Source organism: Gopherus flavomarginatus, chromosome 9 (genome assembly GCF_025201925.1).
Source record: "Gopherus flavomarginatus isolate rGopFla2 chromosome 9, rGopFla2.mat.asm, whole genome shotgun sequence".
NCBI classification, from domain to species: Eukaryota; Metazoa; Chordata; order Testudines; family Testudinidae; genus Gopherus; species Gopherus flavomarginatus.
The window spans coordinates 74,407,849-74,424,264 of NC_066625.1; the positions used below are offsets into that span (position 1 = coordinate 74,407,849).

The window sequence follows — 16,416 nt, forward strand, 5'->3', positions numbered from 1 at the left end:
ATTGGAGGCGGGGGGTGGGGGTGGGGGGGACTATATCTGAGAGATTCACAAACCTTTCCCCCCCACCCTTGTAGTTTAAGCCACATACTCCTATACTAGGTCAGCACAAGGAGATGGCCTTTTATTGGTATATGTACATTGCCCCAGATTGTCTCTCCACCCAGAAGCTACACCCAGATTTTCCCCTGCAAAAGGGTGAGACATAGACAGTGGAAGGGCCAGAGGGGACTCTCATCCTTCTCCCGCAACCCTGTGGAGTTTAGACAGAAAAGTGGCAACACAGGCTTGGGCTCTATTACGTTTTCCACAGCACACTCCTTGCAAGGTCTCAAGGGCTGCCACAGCTAAGGGGACCCCAACAGAACTGCACAGCCAGGGAGAGTGCAGGGGCATCCAGCCAGTGCCGACAGCCTTGGGGAACTACTGGGTCTGCAAAGACACAGCTTAGGTTTCCGGGGGATCCCAGGTGCCATAACAGGCCACATGGAAACAGAACGTAAAACTTCATACAAAAACACCGCCATTGATGTCCCTGCTTGTGGCCACTTACTCCTGCAGAGAACTCGGCCCTTAGACCGGACGTTAACAACAGCTGTTCAAATTGGAAAGTTGTTTTCAAATTGCACTTGTAAGGTTCTCTCGCTTTCTTTCCATATATGCCTATACCGGGGTAGGCAACCTATGGCACGCGTGTCGAAGGCGGCACACAAGCTGATTTGCAGTGGCAGTCACACTGCCTGGATTCTGGCCGCTCGTCTGGGGGGCTCTGCATTTTAATTTAATTTTAAATGAAGCTTCTTAAACATTTAAAAAACCTTATTTACTTTACATACAATTGTTTAGTTATATTATAGACTTATAGAAAAAGAACTTCTAAAAACGTTACAATGTATTACTGGCACACGAAACCTTAAATCAGAGTGACTAAATGAAGAGTTGGCACACCACTTCTGAAAGGTTGTCGACCCCTGGCCTATACTATGGGCATAGGGTGACCAGACAGCAAGTGTGAAAGACTGGGACAGGGAGTGGGGGTAATAGGCACCTTATAAGACAAAGACCCAAATATCGGGATTGTCCCTATAAAATCAGGACATCTGGTTACCCTATATGGGCAAGGCTGGTAGCACTGCCTCTTATTAAGGCGGCCCAACACTTCTCATTATAATACCCTGTTTTCAGTTGCTTATAACTTGGCCAAATTTTAAATGTTTGCATTGAACTTTAACAAGCCAGCTGTCTGACTCAGGCTGAATTCTTTTGGAAAATTTCAGAACAAATGGTTCAACCATTTCTGAGAACAAGGCTAGGCTAAAATACATTGTTTTTTCCAGGTTAAACAATTATGGAGATCTTTTTTGAGATGCTCTAGTGCCCCCATGCTTTGGAGCAGGGACTTGAGATTTGGCAGGACATGGCCTTTGTTTCAGGGATGTGCCTTTTACTGTCCCTGTGAAAATCCACCGAACTCCAGCCAATTTATCAGCCTTTGAAAAAAAACCGAGAGTTTCCACATACTCAGTAGAGACCTGTTACACCTTCACAGCTAAATTCTCCAAAATTTATGTCCACACTGGGGATGCTCCAGCCAGGGGCTGAGCAGAATTTTCTCTGCAATTGCAGGTCTGTGCTGCTGCAGGCCACACAACAGAACTGAGAGGATCTGGAGCCTGTCTGTCCTGCTCATGAAACAAAAGACTATCAGAATGCCTATGTTGCCTAAAGGGGGCCAAATTAAGGTTGCAGAGGCAACCTTACTTGTGGCATTTCCTAACTTTTGAGGGCTTGACTTTGCAACCCTAATAATGTTCTTTTTATATGCAATAAATATATGCACTGTAAGTCTGACCGAAAATATTTCCTAATAAGATCTTATAACCCAGAAGATGCCTGCCCATATATGTCAATCAAAAAGTTAATCTAGTGTTTTTCCATATTTATGAGTTCAATATCAACCACTATTTGAAAGTCAAAGGCATTTAGATATGACATTGTGTGAGCAGAGTGTTCCGTCCATTTGGTTATATACATGGGATATTAGCATTCTAATCACATATCCATAAAGCCAGTTGATCAAGCACTATAATCAGCACATAGCTGACTGACACAAATGGTCATTATCCTTTTTAAATGGAGAATATGTATAAAAGCAACATACTTGATGCTGAGGGGAGTTACTAGATTTACAAGGCCACTGAAAACATGACTAGCAATATGTTATTCCCATGACATGTTCTCTTTCTCCCATTCTGACTTTACTGTCAAACAGTAACCTGGATGCTATAAAACATTGATTTATATTCTATCATGTCACCTGTACTGGGCAGATTTCCCTCTGGCACAGTTAGGGTGACTAGACAGCAAGTGTGAAAAATTGGGACGGGAGTGGGGGGTAATAGGAGCCTATATGAGAAAAAGACCACAAAATCGGGACTGTCCCTATAAAATCAGGACATCTGGTCACCCTAGGCACAGCACAGACAGAGCAACATGCAGCCAATGCAGTGAAATGACCTCCAACAAGCCAACCAGAATTGCTAGTAGCCCAATCAGCTGGGAACTAGGAAGAATCCTAGCCACCCTAGTAAGATGTTATGTTTCTTTAAAGTTTAAACCACACACTCCTACACTAGGCTAGCACAAGTAGATATCCAAAATCAGATTATAGTGGCTTGTTCTAAAGCTTAATGAAGTTAACCCTTGCTGGATACAATGTATTGCAGGAGCCTGGAAATCACTATGATTTAATCTAAAGAATGAAGTATATGAGCATCTTTAATTTAGCTTGGAGCTGCAAGTTCTTATCCCCGTGAGCTGTTATTCCTCAAAAAAGGTGACATCAGTTGGCCTGCTTAACGCCTGGGGACTACTTAAATGAGTCCAGTGAGTAACAGTTTGCAGCTCTCCACCTAAATTATCAGTGTTAGCAACGTGAACATATGTAATGGAGAGAGCAAGTGTCTCCATGTTCAGATCAACATTCTTCTCTATTAGTTATTGATAAAGTGGAACATCCAACTTAATATGGAAAATTTGTGTATCTATAAGCACTACTGAGCTTTGGTAGGATATAATTTGAACCATTTACTTTTAAAACCTTTAGGCTGCCAGTCTGTGAGAGTTAGTTAAATCTAACTATATTAGCAAATCAAACTGCCTGAGAACTTTTAGACTGGAGCTAAGATTCTTGACCTGAAATCTGGAAATTCTCCAGAACAGTGTTTCCAAAAACCACATTTCAAGGCTGTATAGGGCCTTGATGATACCGGATTGTTTTAAAGTGGATTTTAGCTCTTGTGAAAGGGATTTGACAGTCTGGAGCTGTAAAAGGGGGATAATAGTTACCTTCTAAGTGAGGCTTCTGACATCTAAAATCCAGTGGGGTTTCCCCTGCCCAGATTTCACCTCTGGTAAATGTCATCATCCTCATTTTCCAGATGAAAAGGCAGAGGCTCAAGGAGGTTAATTGCCTTGGCTAGGGAGCGCTAATGGATTATACATAGGGATGGAAGCCAGAATTCACCCTCGTTCTGACAAGAACCTTGGACATACACCAATGCTCTGACTTTGTTTCCCCATCTTTAAAATGAGGGTAGTGATATTTACCCATCTTGCATGGGTGTCACAAAACCTAACAGCCCTGTGCTTTTCTGCTAGACCACATGGGCACTAGGGAGCTCCTACCGCCTTGTCAAACCTCAAGGGGGTGGTTTCTTAGCAACGGTGGCCTTTCAGTTCTTCTGGCAAGAGAGCAGTAAATATTTCACAAGAAATTTTATCACTATTTTTTTTAAATTTGCTCCAATATCCAGAAAGATTTGAGAACAGGCCAATTTAAAAAGGGGCCTTATCTTTTGGAGGAAATTTTTGCCCAATCATAGTAGCATTCGCATAGATTTACACTTGTGATAAAGACACTTTTTGCTAACTGACATTTGCTCTTTAAAATAGAGGTACTTATGGTATTTTTCCCCGTTCCCAGTTTGGTTTCCTAAAGAAAATACATAACAACATTGCTTTGTTGAAAGCTAGAGACAGAAACGAAGATCTCCCAGACACAGAGGGAGTAGTTTCACAGCAGTAAAGGTAAGTATTAGTAACTAGTTCATTTCACAAGTTTCCTCCCTTTGCACTAACTGCTTTTAAAAGACTTTAATAAACATAAGATTAAAACTCCCTGAGGAATATAATGTTATGGTCTGATGACATCTCAGCATGGCACCACCCAATGAACATCTGTTTGAAAGCCAAGCTTCCTGGCTTTTATTTTAAATAATTCAAAGGACACCTTCTAACCTCAAAACCACATTGGCCTGAAGACTTTTTTACCTGCTATTGTTACACATAATGTTTAAAGAAACTACAAGTGAAAGACAGTAGAAAAAAAATGTCTTTTTTTCACTTTGTTCCTTTGCAGGCTGTCTCACTCTTCTTGATGTATAATAGAGATGGTCAGAAAATTGTTTCTCCCAGCAGAAAATTTCTGCTTTACACTGAAAAACACAAAATGTTTTTGTTTTCAGTTGTTTAAGTCAAAAGGCCAAAAGGCAAATTTTCCCATGGATAGGAGATACGTTCGGGGTAAACAAATTGTTGTGTAGGAAAAACACACAATTTTCAATCCAAAAAGGTTTCAATGGTGATATTTCAGCATCTGGTTGTAAAGCCAGTGAGTTAGTCAGTTTCCCATGTTGTCTGAGTGCATCTCTCTGACGGTAACCAGGAGAAAAAACAATTAAAAAAAAAAAAAGAGTGATAGCAAATCCACAAGAATTGGCAGAAAGGCTCGCAGGGAGGTCTGGTACTTGGACAATAAAATTCAATGCGATAAAATAAAGAGTTTAAAAATAGTTCCATGTCTCTTTAGCAGCATACACCCCCACACACCAAGCAAGTGCTTTCAGAGATCTTAGAAATATATTAAAACCAATACTGAGCTGCATTTAAATTAGATATTAGAGCCGTTCCCTGCTTATTGCACCCACAGATATTTGGACACTGAATGACTGGCCTAACTGTACACAGCTTATTACATTGACAGCTATAATCAAATTAATGTTTTCAAATACTCTAATGTCACACTGGAGACCTTTAATTCTGGTTGTCAATAATGTTGCATGGCATTACCATGTATGGAAAGTGACTCCGATTTGAACTGATAGTGGAGTAACAATCACAGAGACATTACAGCATCAGGCAGGCTGAAGACATCATTATAATTTGCTAATTATTGTTTTAAAATGTTCCACTCAAAACTCTTGGGTTCCTTGGGTCTGCTTTAGCTTCAGTAGCTTAAACTGAACTTGGTGATGAGGGGACTGAGCAGAATGAGACATCCTTATTAAACAGAAATTACCTAAGTAAAATTTGCCTAACTGGTCCCATATGAATATTAGTGCTGATGCTTTTTCAATCAGTGATGTGCTCACTTATGGTCTTCAAGTGAAATGAAAATCCATCAAATTTATTAAGAACAGACTTGCATTTTCACGGTAAAAAGGCAGCCATGAACCAGCTGAGATACTGAAGAAAATTCTCTGCTAAGAAGTAGGTGAATCATAGTAGCTAAGAGCAATTTTTCTCACAGCAGGAAACTGACCTCACATGCGCTCGGGATTATGGCTGTGAGAATTGCTGAAGGAGGCATTTTATTAAAAGGACAAATGCTAAGGGGCTGCAGATCCTCTACATGAAACCCTGCCAGAAGGAATGAGGCTGCCCTGTGTTTGCAAGGAATACATTGTATGGAGATGTCTTCCTTCCATAGACAGAGCATTTCAAAATGCTGTTAGACCTAGAAAACTGGATAGCAAAAATAGGCTTTACAAATATGTAAACATCTAGAGAGCATGAGCACCACCTGTTACACTGAAAGGATAGCAAAGGATGGGAAGGGCTCTAGCAGCTTACAATGCAGTAAGCAGGCAGGCCCTGCCAGAGAGTGTTTTTACCTGTAGCAGCAGGAGCAGGAACAACACTGAATTGGAGGAGGCAGCAGGCAGGTAGATAGGTATGTGCACAGAGGAAGTGGAGATGGCAGAAGGAGGAAAGGTTAGCTAGCCATGTCTGGCATTGTTGCTATCAAGTTTATACTTCTGAGATCAGCAGCTGACCAGCCAACCCTCAGAGATTTTAAGTCCTGCCCATGAATAAGGGGGCCCAATTAGAAAACAGAGCTGTTTTGAATGCATTGCTTTTTAAAAATTCAGGCCACACTTGGGACCTAATTCACTGACACTATTTCTCTAGGAAGTGAACAGTGTCAGTGAATTAAGTCCCTCTTCTGGTGCCTTGACTCCTGCTGATTTACCCCTCCCTCCTCTATGGTAAGTAATGTAGAGTGGGAGGGGTAGAACCAACTGTGCCAGATTTATACCAGGAGACCCTTGCTGTTCCTTTAGGGTAACTTTCCTGCTGTCTTACCTGAGCAGCACAAAGCAAAGTTCTTGCCCTTTCTTTTTAACCTCCCTCTCACCCCACAAAGCCTTATCAATTGTCACAGTGCATCTATAGAGCCTGAATGCTGAGAGGAAAATCACCACACATGCGTTAGACTTTCTGGCTGTTTTATTTGGGCCTAGGAGAGCAGTGAAAAGTCAATATATCATTTAAACAATGTTTCAGAAAGCAAGCCCCAGATTACAGCTGCCTGGCTGTTCTAGAAGTAGCCCATGGTAGGCTCCTTTAAGAATCTCCCTCTCAAACCATTTCACTCAAGGTCTCCCAGCTTTTACACAGCCATATGGAATAAAGGGAGACCTCGTGGTGGCTTTTTAAAGACTCCCTGAACAACTGAAAACCAAAGGAGGGAGAGGAAAGGACTTCACAACAGCACTCTCAGACTCCCATGTACAGCAAGTGTTTCATTTCTTAAATGTTGCTGTTAGTGCTTACAATGCCAGGGTGAAGGACTCTGGTATTAGCTGCACTTTCTCCCAGAGAGTAATGAGCAGCACATGCTTTACAAGCAAGTAAGGCACTATGCTCCCAGAGGGAGACTGAGTGGTGCATTTCCATACTGGCTAATATGGCAATGGATCATCCTGCTAAGTTAAAGGTTAAAAACAGTAAGAGGGGAAATACAGTAGATAAGGATAAACAATTGGGTCTCAGCTGGTTTAGGTTTATATACACACCAAAGCAGCATGAGAGGGGAAATAATGAGGGCAAGAGGAGTGTGAAGTAATGAGGAGAAAGATCAGGTGTATCTATCTTCCTGGAGGCTAGAAGAAGGAAGATATTAAAGTGCACTTTCTGGTAAATTGCCCCTGCCAGTTATTGACAAAGCTGTCAATTATACAAGACTATTTAGATTGATGAAGGCAGAGGGAATGTGGATTTCGAGACACATGGGAAGGGTAGAAATGAGTTGCAGATGATAAATGGACTGGACTTGAAAGGAAAAGAGCAAACAGGCCAGCTAGAGAACTTACAATTAAATATCCTTAAGTAGCAGGTTAGAGCAGGATAATATAATTACACACACCCCTTCAAAGTCAGATTCCAGAAAGTAAATCTTATAGACTCAGAAACCTGAGAGCATATGGCATGGAAGACAGAGTCCTGGAGAAAGCAAGACAGCTGTATGTAGGGCTGCTGGCATGGTACTCACTCAGGGAATAAAGTCCTTACATTATATCCATGTTAAAATAACTTTGAAAATGCCATTCTGCGGTAGCTGGTCAGCTCTATAACCGCTAAATTACTATTTGGCTCATGACTGTGTGACAAATATCTGACATTTGTCAAACAATGTTAGGAAAAAATGACTATTTACTTAAGTGCACACCTACCTTTAAGCAGGTATTCAGCCCTACTGCTTAAACCCTCAGCTGATTGGCATCCAGGCATTGTTAACCCTGAATAGTAGCTGCTGTGCAAATTTTACAAACTGCTTCAAAGACAGGTTGAGACACAATATTTATAAGGTGCTTTGAAGGCCTTGGATGAACAATTTTACAGAAATGTTAAGTGTTACCCTACTGAAGAATTTACCCTGGTGGAAGCTTAGGGAATGTTTGCTGCTGGTTTTTCCTCCCGTCTGATGGAAGATGTTTAATTCTGGTGAAGTGAGCATGTTCTTCTATTTCATGCAAAAAGTTTGATACTGCAAGAGGCTTTCCTGTATTAGACAAGAGGACACACTCTCAGTCTTATGTATCCTATTGATTTCTAAAAACATATCATTTCATTTACTGGTGCCAAATAAATCTTCTATTCACAGAACAAGTATAGGGTGGGTAGCCACATTACAAGCTCTCCCACACTCTCATCATGGGCATCTCAATCTTGGGCAGGAGAAAGCAGTCTTAAGGACAAGAAGATAATTTAGTTTCGTGCCTCTGCTGAGACGGTGCCATTTGTCATGGCTCTGACACACCAGGACGTGCCCTGGGGCCATCATACAGCCTGATCTTTTCTTGCTGCTAAGTGTGGTGTGAATTGTGGGGTGAAACCTTGTCTCTGATGCTGTGTCACTATAGCAGTGGTTCCTAAACTTTAACAACCTGTGACCCCCTTTCAATAAAATGTCAAATCTTGTGAACCCCCTCCTAAAAATGAATATTTTTAGGGATTTTCTCCTTTACCCGAGTATAAATTATAAAAGCAGTGATCTTGGAAATATAAAATTTGTTTTTAGGATATGCTTATTACACACTATTTATTATTAATCATTACAGTATTATTACATTTTTTAAAATTACAATGCTCTCCCAAGATCTCACTTTCGTAGCTTGTATCACTTTGAATAAGCCTGTTATAAGACAAGGCTCCTATGTTTCATTGAGGAGTATCAGATGTGAAACAGCATGAAGGTATTTAAGAAGCCAACTCAAAGAGTTCCTCCTACACAAGCATTCAGGTCTTGAGCAGTCCAGGCAAACAGCGCAGGTTACAACAAAGCTTAAACTTGTTCTTCGTAATTTTAAAAACAATACTAGCTGCCTATTTAATTTTAAAAAATCAAAAAATGTCCACTTCCCTTTCCATTTCTTATAAGGAGTCTTGAAGTTTAAATCTCCTCACTGAGATAGATATGCTTGCTTTGGTCTGCAGCTCTTGGAAATCCAGGGGCTCCAGGCTGCCCAGGGTCCCTAGGGATAGCTCTGTCCTGCCATTACAGAATTTTTTTTCCCCAAGAACCCTGTGTAACATTCTGCAAATCCCCAGGGGTTCATGAACCCCAGTTTGGGAACCACTGGACTGTAGGTATCATAGTGACCAGACTGAACTAATTAAACTGAGTCTAATACAGTGGTACAAAAACAGTGTACAGTGGTACAAATACACACCAGAGCTTTTGAAAAAATGGTTTAGGAAATCCGGTTACTGTATCATACAAAGGAGAACACATACATCACACCAGGCACGTCTACACTAGGAACGTAAGTTGACATATGTTAGGTCAACTTACAATCACCGCAGTGGTTCGTGTCCATGCTACCCTCTTGTCAGTGGTGCATGTCCTCACTGGGAGCGCTACTACTGACTTAAAAGGGACAGTGTGGGGGGCTGAGAGCTTGATAGGTGGGAACAAGGAGTTGCATAAGGAAAGGGGAAAATGGAACAGAGAGCAGGGCAGAATGCTCATTTCCCAAGGACTAATAATCTTCCCTTCTGGATCGTGCAAGTCTGATGGACATCAGTGATCAACATGATAGCATATGTCAGGCCCACGTTACATAAACTGGAGAGTGTGGTACCTAAAGCAGCTTTGCTGTATTCAAGTCACAGAAGATAGAGCCTGACTGATTGGAAAGAAGCAATCCACAATGCCAACCTGAGTTCAGGAAACATTCATTCTCCTCACTAGAAGCTGCTGAAGCTCTTGGACAGACTATATCACTTTCAGAAAAAAGAGCGGTGCAGGCTTGTGTTGGTCAACCCTGCAGGGGCAGATCTATGGGAGAGGGGAAAGGGATAGCTCAGTGGTTTCAGCATTGGCCTGCTAAACCCAGGGTTGTGAGCTCAAGCCTTGAGGGGGCCATTTAGGGAACTGGAGTAAAAATCCATCTGGGGATTGGTCCTACACTGAGCAGGAGGTTGGACTAGATGACCTTCTGAGGGCCCTCCCAACCCTAATCTTCTATGATTAATTGATTTGGTCTCCTTCCAAGACTAGATACAATTTTGGGGTCATAAAAGTGGTGGAAAAATGTTACATGTTAAACAAGGAGTTTGAAATAATGGTATATAGCTGCTGCCTGGGGGATTTTGGTCACTCTTTATAAAACAGTGTGTAGGTGCCCATACTGAAGAAATTCATATATTCAAGCTATAAGTCACTACTGGAGCATTCTTTGTATTTCTTCCCCTTGTGGGAAACTCAGACATAATATATTTAGCAAGATAAGTAGAGAGTTATGCAGAGGGAACCTTCTTAATTTCTTTCTGGTTAGGGCACTTCCACTTCACCCTCAGCAAATGCTGAGCACCCAAATGAATACTCCACCCAGAATACAAGCATGTAGCACTAAGGACTACAAATGAAAGCAAACATGCATGTTGTTAGTTTCTCCTTGATCAAGAGGGTGAAGCCCTCTGCTGGGCAAACCAGTTGGAGCAGTGAGAAACATCAACGTAAAGCTAAGGAGTAGGATGCCAACTGGGCTAGGAGAGAAGCAATTGACAGCCAAAATGTCAGTGTGTCAGGACTGTAAAGTGGGAAATGAGGAGATGCCCATATGCTGCTTTATGTGTATCAGCCTGAGGAAGCAAAACATGACCTAAGCAGCAAATATTTACAGCCTTTATTCCTCTAGCAATGAACCTTATTAGCACATAGATAGTAGAGAGAAACATCCTGACAGAACCATTAGCAACATCTTTGTGCATTGCTGAAAATGGAAGAGATGGGGGAGACTTAAGGTGAAAAGCAGTGTTTGACCATGGAAAAGTGAAACTTGAGATATGCAGATTGTTGCATTATGCACAGCTGGTGAAAACCATTTTTGATACATTTCTGCTACTTATTTTAACATATGGATTTTTCCCAGTGGAAGATGCAGCAGCTTAGTGGGGTTTTAAACCTGTTTATTGACTTTTAGGCATTAAAATAATAAAATCACATTTACACATTACAACTGTTGGATAGAAACAATGTAGAAAGTAACACAATCTAACCCCTAACAGCTGCAACCTAAGAGGCTAGCTGAAGCAGCCGAACATAGTGACATCACATATATTAGTGGGGAACACAAGCGTGAATTCCAGTACTTCGTCAAGAGCGATTAAGACAAACACATCTACTTTTCCCATTTCATCTCACGTACAATCTTTGCACTCTTAACACCACTCCATGTATTACTTCACTTTGCTCACTTTTCTGTGGGCTGGAAACTGATTCTTGAACACAACTCATTTATTTAGATCAACAGAATGTCACCAAAAACAAACAAAATTGCTGCTCAGACTGTCTAAAAACAAAATTAATTTTGTTTTACTAGTCAAGTCACAGCTATAAATAATCTGTTCTCACTGAAAATACAAGAACTGTTGATGAAACGTAATGCTGTGTTTTTATTAAACAAAAACTGGTGAAGATACTTTTGACCACTCTATTAGAAGCACTACCTTTATTAGGCAACTCTTTGATAATACGCTTTCTAGTGAAGCGAAGCAAGCTTTTGTGTACTTGCTGCTTAAGTACTGTATCAATTTCTCATATTCCAGACTCAGTTCTTTTGACTGCTTAAGAGAAAAGTTCTGCTCCTATGTAAATCCAGGGCAATGCCACTGGCTTCAAAAGCATTACTCTGGATTTACAGTGGTGCAGACAAGAGTAGAATTGGACCCTACGCATGCCACTGTATATTATACTGATTGCTCTTTTAGGCTCTCACTTCTAAATTGATTTTTCCTTCTGCACTATATTTCTCTTGACATTGTGCCAGTGCTTTATCATAAGCCTGTCACTCCAAGCCTTTTACTTTGTGAACCAAAAATAATTATGCCTGCATTCAGAAACATTGCCCAAATACTCATCAGGACTGGGTTTACGCTTAGGAGACTATTTTGAAGATAACTATAGAAAAGGAGCCCAGTCATGCTGAATTCATGATATAGATTCAGCTAAATGTCAGGGTTTTAGCTTTCCTATCCAGCGATAAATCCTGCTTCCACTTCTAGTTTGAGCCTTAGTTCTGTGGGATTATTTAAACCAAAGTTTAGCATATGGAAGAATACAGAAGAGATTTGTACTTTACAATGTACTTAGATTTACCTACACATTTACACAGAAGAATCTTTGTTTCTTGTAAGTGACCCACAGCCTGCATTTGTGTGCTCTCGTTGAAGAATGTCCCTCCTCTTCTTTACATTCAATGAAAGATTTTCAAGACATATTGTTCCATTTCCTGCTTTGTTTGGTCTCAACTGGTAGCTTCTTTTTTCAGTTTCTCTAAAACCTCATCTGGAGTCATCGACACCAAAATCTTCACCACTTTCTCACGAGATTTACCACCCTGTTTCAACACAAAAAAGAATTCAGAAAATTATTTTGTTATTTAGAAGTACACATTTTAAAAACTAATCATGGTGCCAATAGAGTGGGTACTTTGTAAATAGTACTAAGGTTACACACAACCGACAGTAGTGAAAAAAGGTTAGTCACCCGTAACTAACCAGAGTTATTTCCTCTGCATAGTCAAATTTGGGAGAAAACATCCTCTAGTGCCATGGTGCTTCAGAGACCGTATGGAAAGTACTGTGCATAGGGATTCTGTGAGCACCCTGTTGTGGCACCACACATTCTAAGTTGAAGTTATAAGAGGGCCATGGAGCTGAAGCAGCCACAATTGCTTCCACCATACCACAGAGGACGATGGGCAGCTAGTATAAAAACATAGACGTCACCCTCAAAGTTCCAGATTTACTGCTAAGTAACATTTTTCTTCTTCGAGATGCTGTTGTCTGACTTGTGCAAGTCTAACAAGAGGTAGAGCTCCTGAAAAGGCAGACTAGGGTGTGCAATTAAGCAAGAACTGCAGAATCACTCTTCTCTTCTGAGACAAACCTTGAATCTAGATGAGAAGAGGACTCTGAGTAAATGTGTGAATGAGCTGCAGATAGCAGCCCTGTAATGTCTAAGATTTCTCTAATGTTCCAGAAGCAGGCCAGGGATGCCAGCTTGGCCATTGCAGAGTGAGCCTTAAGACAGGCCTTAAAAACCCACTTACCCACTCATGTGCTTACCCAGGAAGAAAATAATCTCTCCCTAGATGAGTGGGGCCAGGGACCCAATATCATCACTGGGGTGGGAGGGAGCAGAGTCACTGGATCTGCTACATATTTCAAAGTAGGCAGGCAGGTTTTAGAGCATGCCCTGAGCTGCTGCTCTTTCCATGAGCTGGGAGGGGGAGTGAGCAGCAGGATGCTCTCCAAGATCAGCAATGCATCCTGCAAGTGGGACTATACAGATGTCACTAGCTATACTTTATTAAAATCAAGGCATTCTTTAAACAATAGTCTGGCAAACTGGTGTTTACTTCTTATAAGGATGAGCTAACAAAATGTTTCCTCTCCTGTAAAAATCCAGTAGCTACATTTCTAGATTGAATTTAGATCTCAAATCTAGAATTACATTTACAGTACATACATAAAAGTTCCATTGAAAGCACAAATTAGCAGCTTTTCATCTTAAGAGGCTGCCCCACAGTATCCCAAAACCTACTTAGTCCAATTTCTCCATCTTTATTAGAAGATAATCACCGTTACGAAACTGCTTTCAGTTTCTCAAGTTGTGGCTTAGTCATGTTGCACTGTACTACAGGACTAAAATTCTGTAAGGCAAAATAAATAAGTCCAACAAATGTAGTTCATTTTCAATTTTAGGTTGGATCTCCTTTCCCAGCTGAGAATTGATTATATAGCAGCTGGGAGGCAAGTGAGAATGCTAGGCAGCAGTTAACATATGGTATTAGCCTTGTACCCCTAGGCTGAAAATCTGGCTGGAATCACAAAACAGATCCACTTCACAATTTAGGCACAGTTCAGAATGATTGAAGGTCTGTGGTTGACAAGTCCTAATATAAAATAGCCTGGGTGCTGCAGGTCAGACTAGAATTACCAGAGCTGACTAGAAAAGGTTGAACAGTGCTGCTCCTCATTATGCCTGATGCTGCTTAGCAATTATATAGTGCTTTTCAAGTGCAATATAATTAATCCTCAACATGACTGTGAGGTAAGTAGGCGTTACCCTCGTTTTAGAGATGGGATAAACTGAAATAAAAGTTAAGTACATTGTCCAGTCTGCAGCAAAGCCAAGATATAAATCTCTGAGTTCCTGTCTACGAGCCAAGTAGTGCTCGGACCATTAGACAATGTAGCCTCTAACTGCTGTTTTTTAAAATGTATGTATTTAGATTTATATACAACATAAAAAAGCATCCATCCCAGGCCCTCTTATCATCTTCCTGGCCCTATAAACGAATACATTTAGTAGATGGCTCAGACTTCATCCACTTTTCATGTATGTCATACAAACATTATAGTAACACAAGCCAAAGACTAACTACTAGCCTTCCCAAAACAGGACACAGACTGTTCTATTTCCTCTCAATGTCCCTTCTGCTGTTGCTGCCACTCTAAATGAACAGTTGGGTTGTAGAATGCTGACTTCCCAGTGTGACTGTAACAGAAGTTAGCCCCACTTCCGCTATTTGCTGTTCGCTTAGTTTGTATACTGAAGTTCTACTGGCTTCAAGGGGTTAATATTTAATAATTGTTTTTTAAAAGGATAATTAATTTAATCTTTTCAATCACAAACATCTACATAAACATGTAATTCACAGAAGTTGTCATTGTCCAAATCTGATCTTAATTGTAAAAAAGAGATACTGGAGAAAACTGACTTTAAACAAAAACTACACTAGAAGAAATAAATGCCTTTTCCACCTGTTTAATCATGCAGAGTAGTCATTGCGGGAGTTCTGATGTAACTACTGTTTTCGCAACAGAAGCAAACTATCTAGGAATTGATATGCTCATCATTGTGTATTCGAGTGACCCAGCAAAGATCTTTTACTCAAATATAAAAATTTCTAAAATAAGAACAAAGTCACTTGCAAAGGTGTTTTGTGCAAGGTATTCTAACTTCTACTTTAAAGGTCACGGAGGACATGAACCAAACACTGACTTAGAAAATACCAAGAAAAAAGTAGCAGCACACTTGATTTGGGCCATTGAGAAACAGATTATTTTGGAGTTAATAATTCAAAGACTAAAATATGTTATTTTTCCATAACTGAGTTACACACCTTAATATATCTCCACACTAGTATTTTGAAAAATAGAAACTTGGTCTGCTGTATGTGGAAAGTGGTCTCTATTACAATATAAGTTTCAGAAATCTAACTGAAGCAGAGCAGAAAATGAAAAAGTATTGTACCTTATCTAAAACAACTTCGCTCTTCTTCACTTCTAGAACCTTAGAAAGGTAACGACACAGCTCTGCATTTGCCTCCCCTTCTGATGGAGGTGCAGCAATAGCTACACCTACTGCCTCAGTTGTCACATCTATAACAAATATTTTAGGATTTTTATTTTCAAAGCATTAACGGTGTCTAGTTTTTTACTTTCATATTTTTAAAGAATGGGTTTATTTGGAACCAAGTAGACAACTCCTGGAACAGTCCAGCTGATGATAGATCTTATGACTTTTACTGCATTAAGAACGTCCACTTAATTCTACCCCTTCTTTTTTCCACTTTACCAGCAAGGCTAGTCAAATCCTCAGATGCATGCATTAATAGACAGTCCTTATAAATAGGGAAGAATGAGCCTTAGATTCTAGAGTGTGATGCTTTTAAGAATTAACAAGTTTCATTCTGTAGTTATCTGGATCCTGTTCCATGAGTTTGGTGGATACGGCGAGGCTTTGTCAGGCTGCAGACTCTGCATAATTTTCTCCCAAGTGCGAATGTGAGGTACTGGGCCCTTCACATCCAATTCTACTACTGTCTCTGCTTCCAGAAGTGAGGTCAATCTATAATTTGAATTCGAAATTGTGATTAATGTCCCAGTAGTTTTTATGATTGCAGTTTTTATCATCTTTTGTAACAATGCCCACTAATGTCCCTTTAAGATGAAATACGTGCTGAATTATCCTACAGATAAGACTCAGTTAATTAGTGTAGTGAGCATACCTACATAATGAATACTCCTTGTTTGCATATAAACATGAAAATGACGGCACCATCCAGACTTGTATTAGTTGCTTCTTGCTTTAAAGCATTTGAAGATTTTAAAAACATACCGTCTATGAGCATGTGTTTATCACCATAATAACTAAGCACAAATAAGGCATCAAAGGTGATCTGCAAAGGAAAAGTTTGTTTTTTGTTTATTTTAAAGAATGCCTGATGGATATTTTTGTTTTTAATTCCCTGCTTGTTTCGCTATAGAAGTTAAAGTTTT

General features: G+C 40.3%; 1 protein-coding gene across 2 annotated transcripts in view; it reads right to left on the reverse strand.

Moving 5' to 3' along the window:
* Positions 1-11,017: 11,017 nt before the first annotated feature.
* LOC127057681 (BTB/POZ domain-containing protein 1) overlaps positions 11,018-16,416 on the reverse strand; it is a 38,413-nt gene continuing 33,014 nt past the window's right edge. The window contains exons 9-10 of one of the 2 annotated variants that reach the window (XM_050966649.1): positions 15,389-15,516; positions 11,018-12,464 (exon numbers count right to left, since the gene is read on the reverse strand). In XM_050966649.1, the coding sequence (XP_050822606.1) occupies positions 12,372-12,464; positions 15,389-15,516 (221 nt within the window). In that variant the 3' untranslated portion in view covers positions 11,018-12,371. The remainder of the gene's footprint in view (positions 12,465-15,388; positions 15,517-16,416) is intronic. The other variant, XM_050966647.1, reaches the window with a different exon arrangement.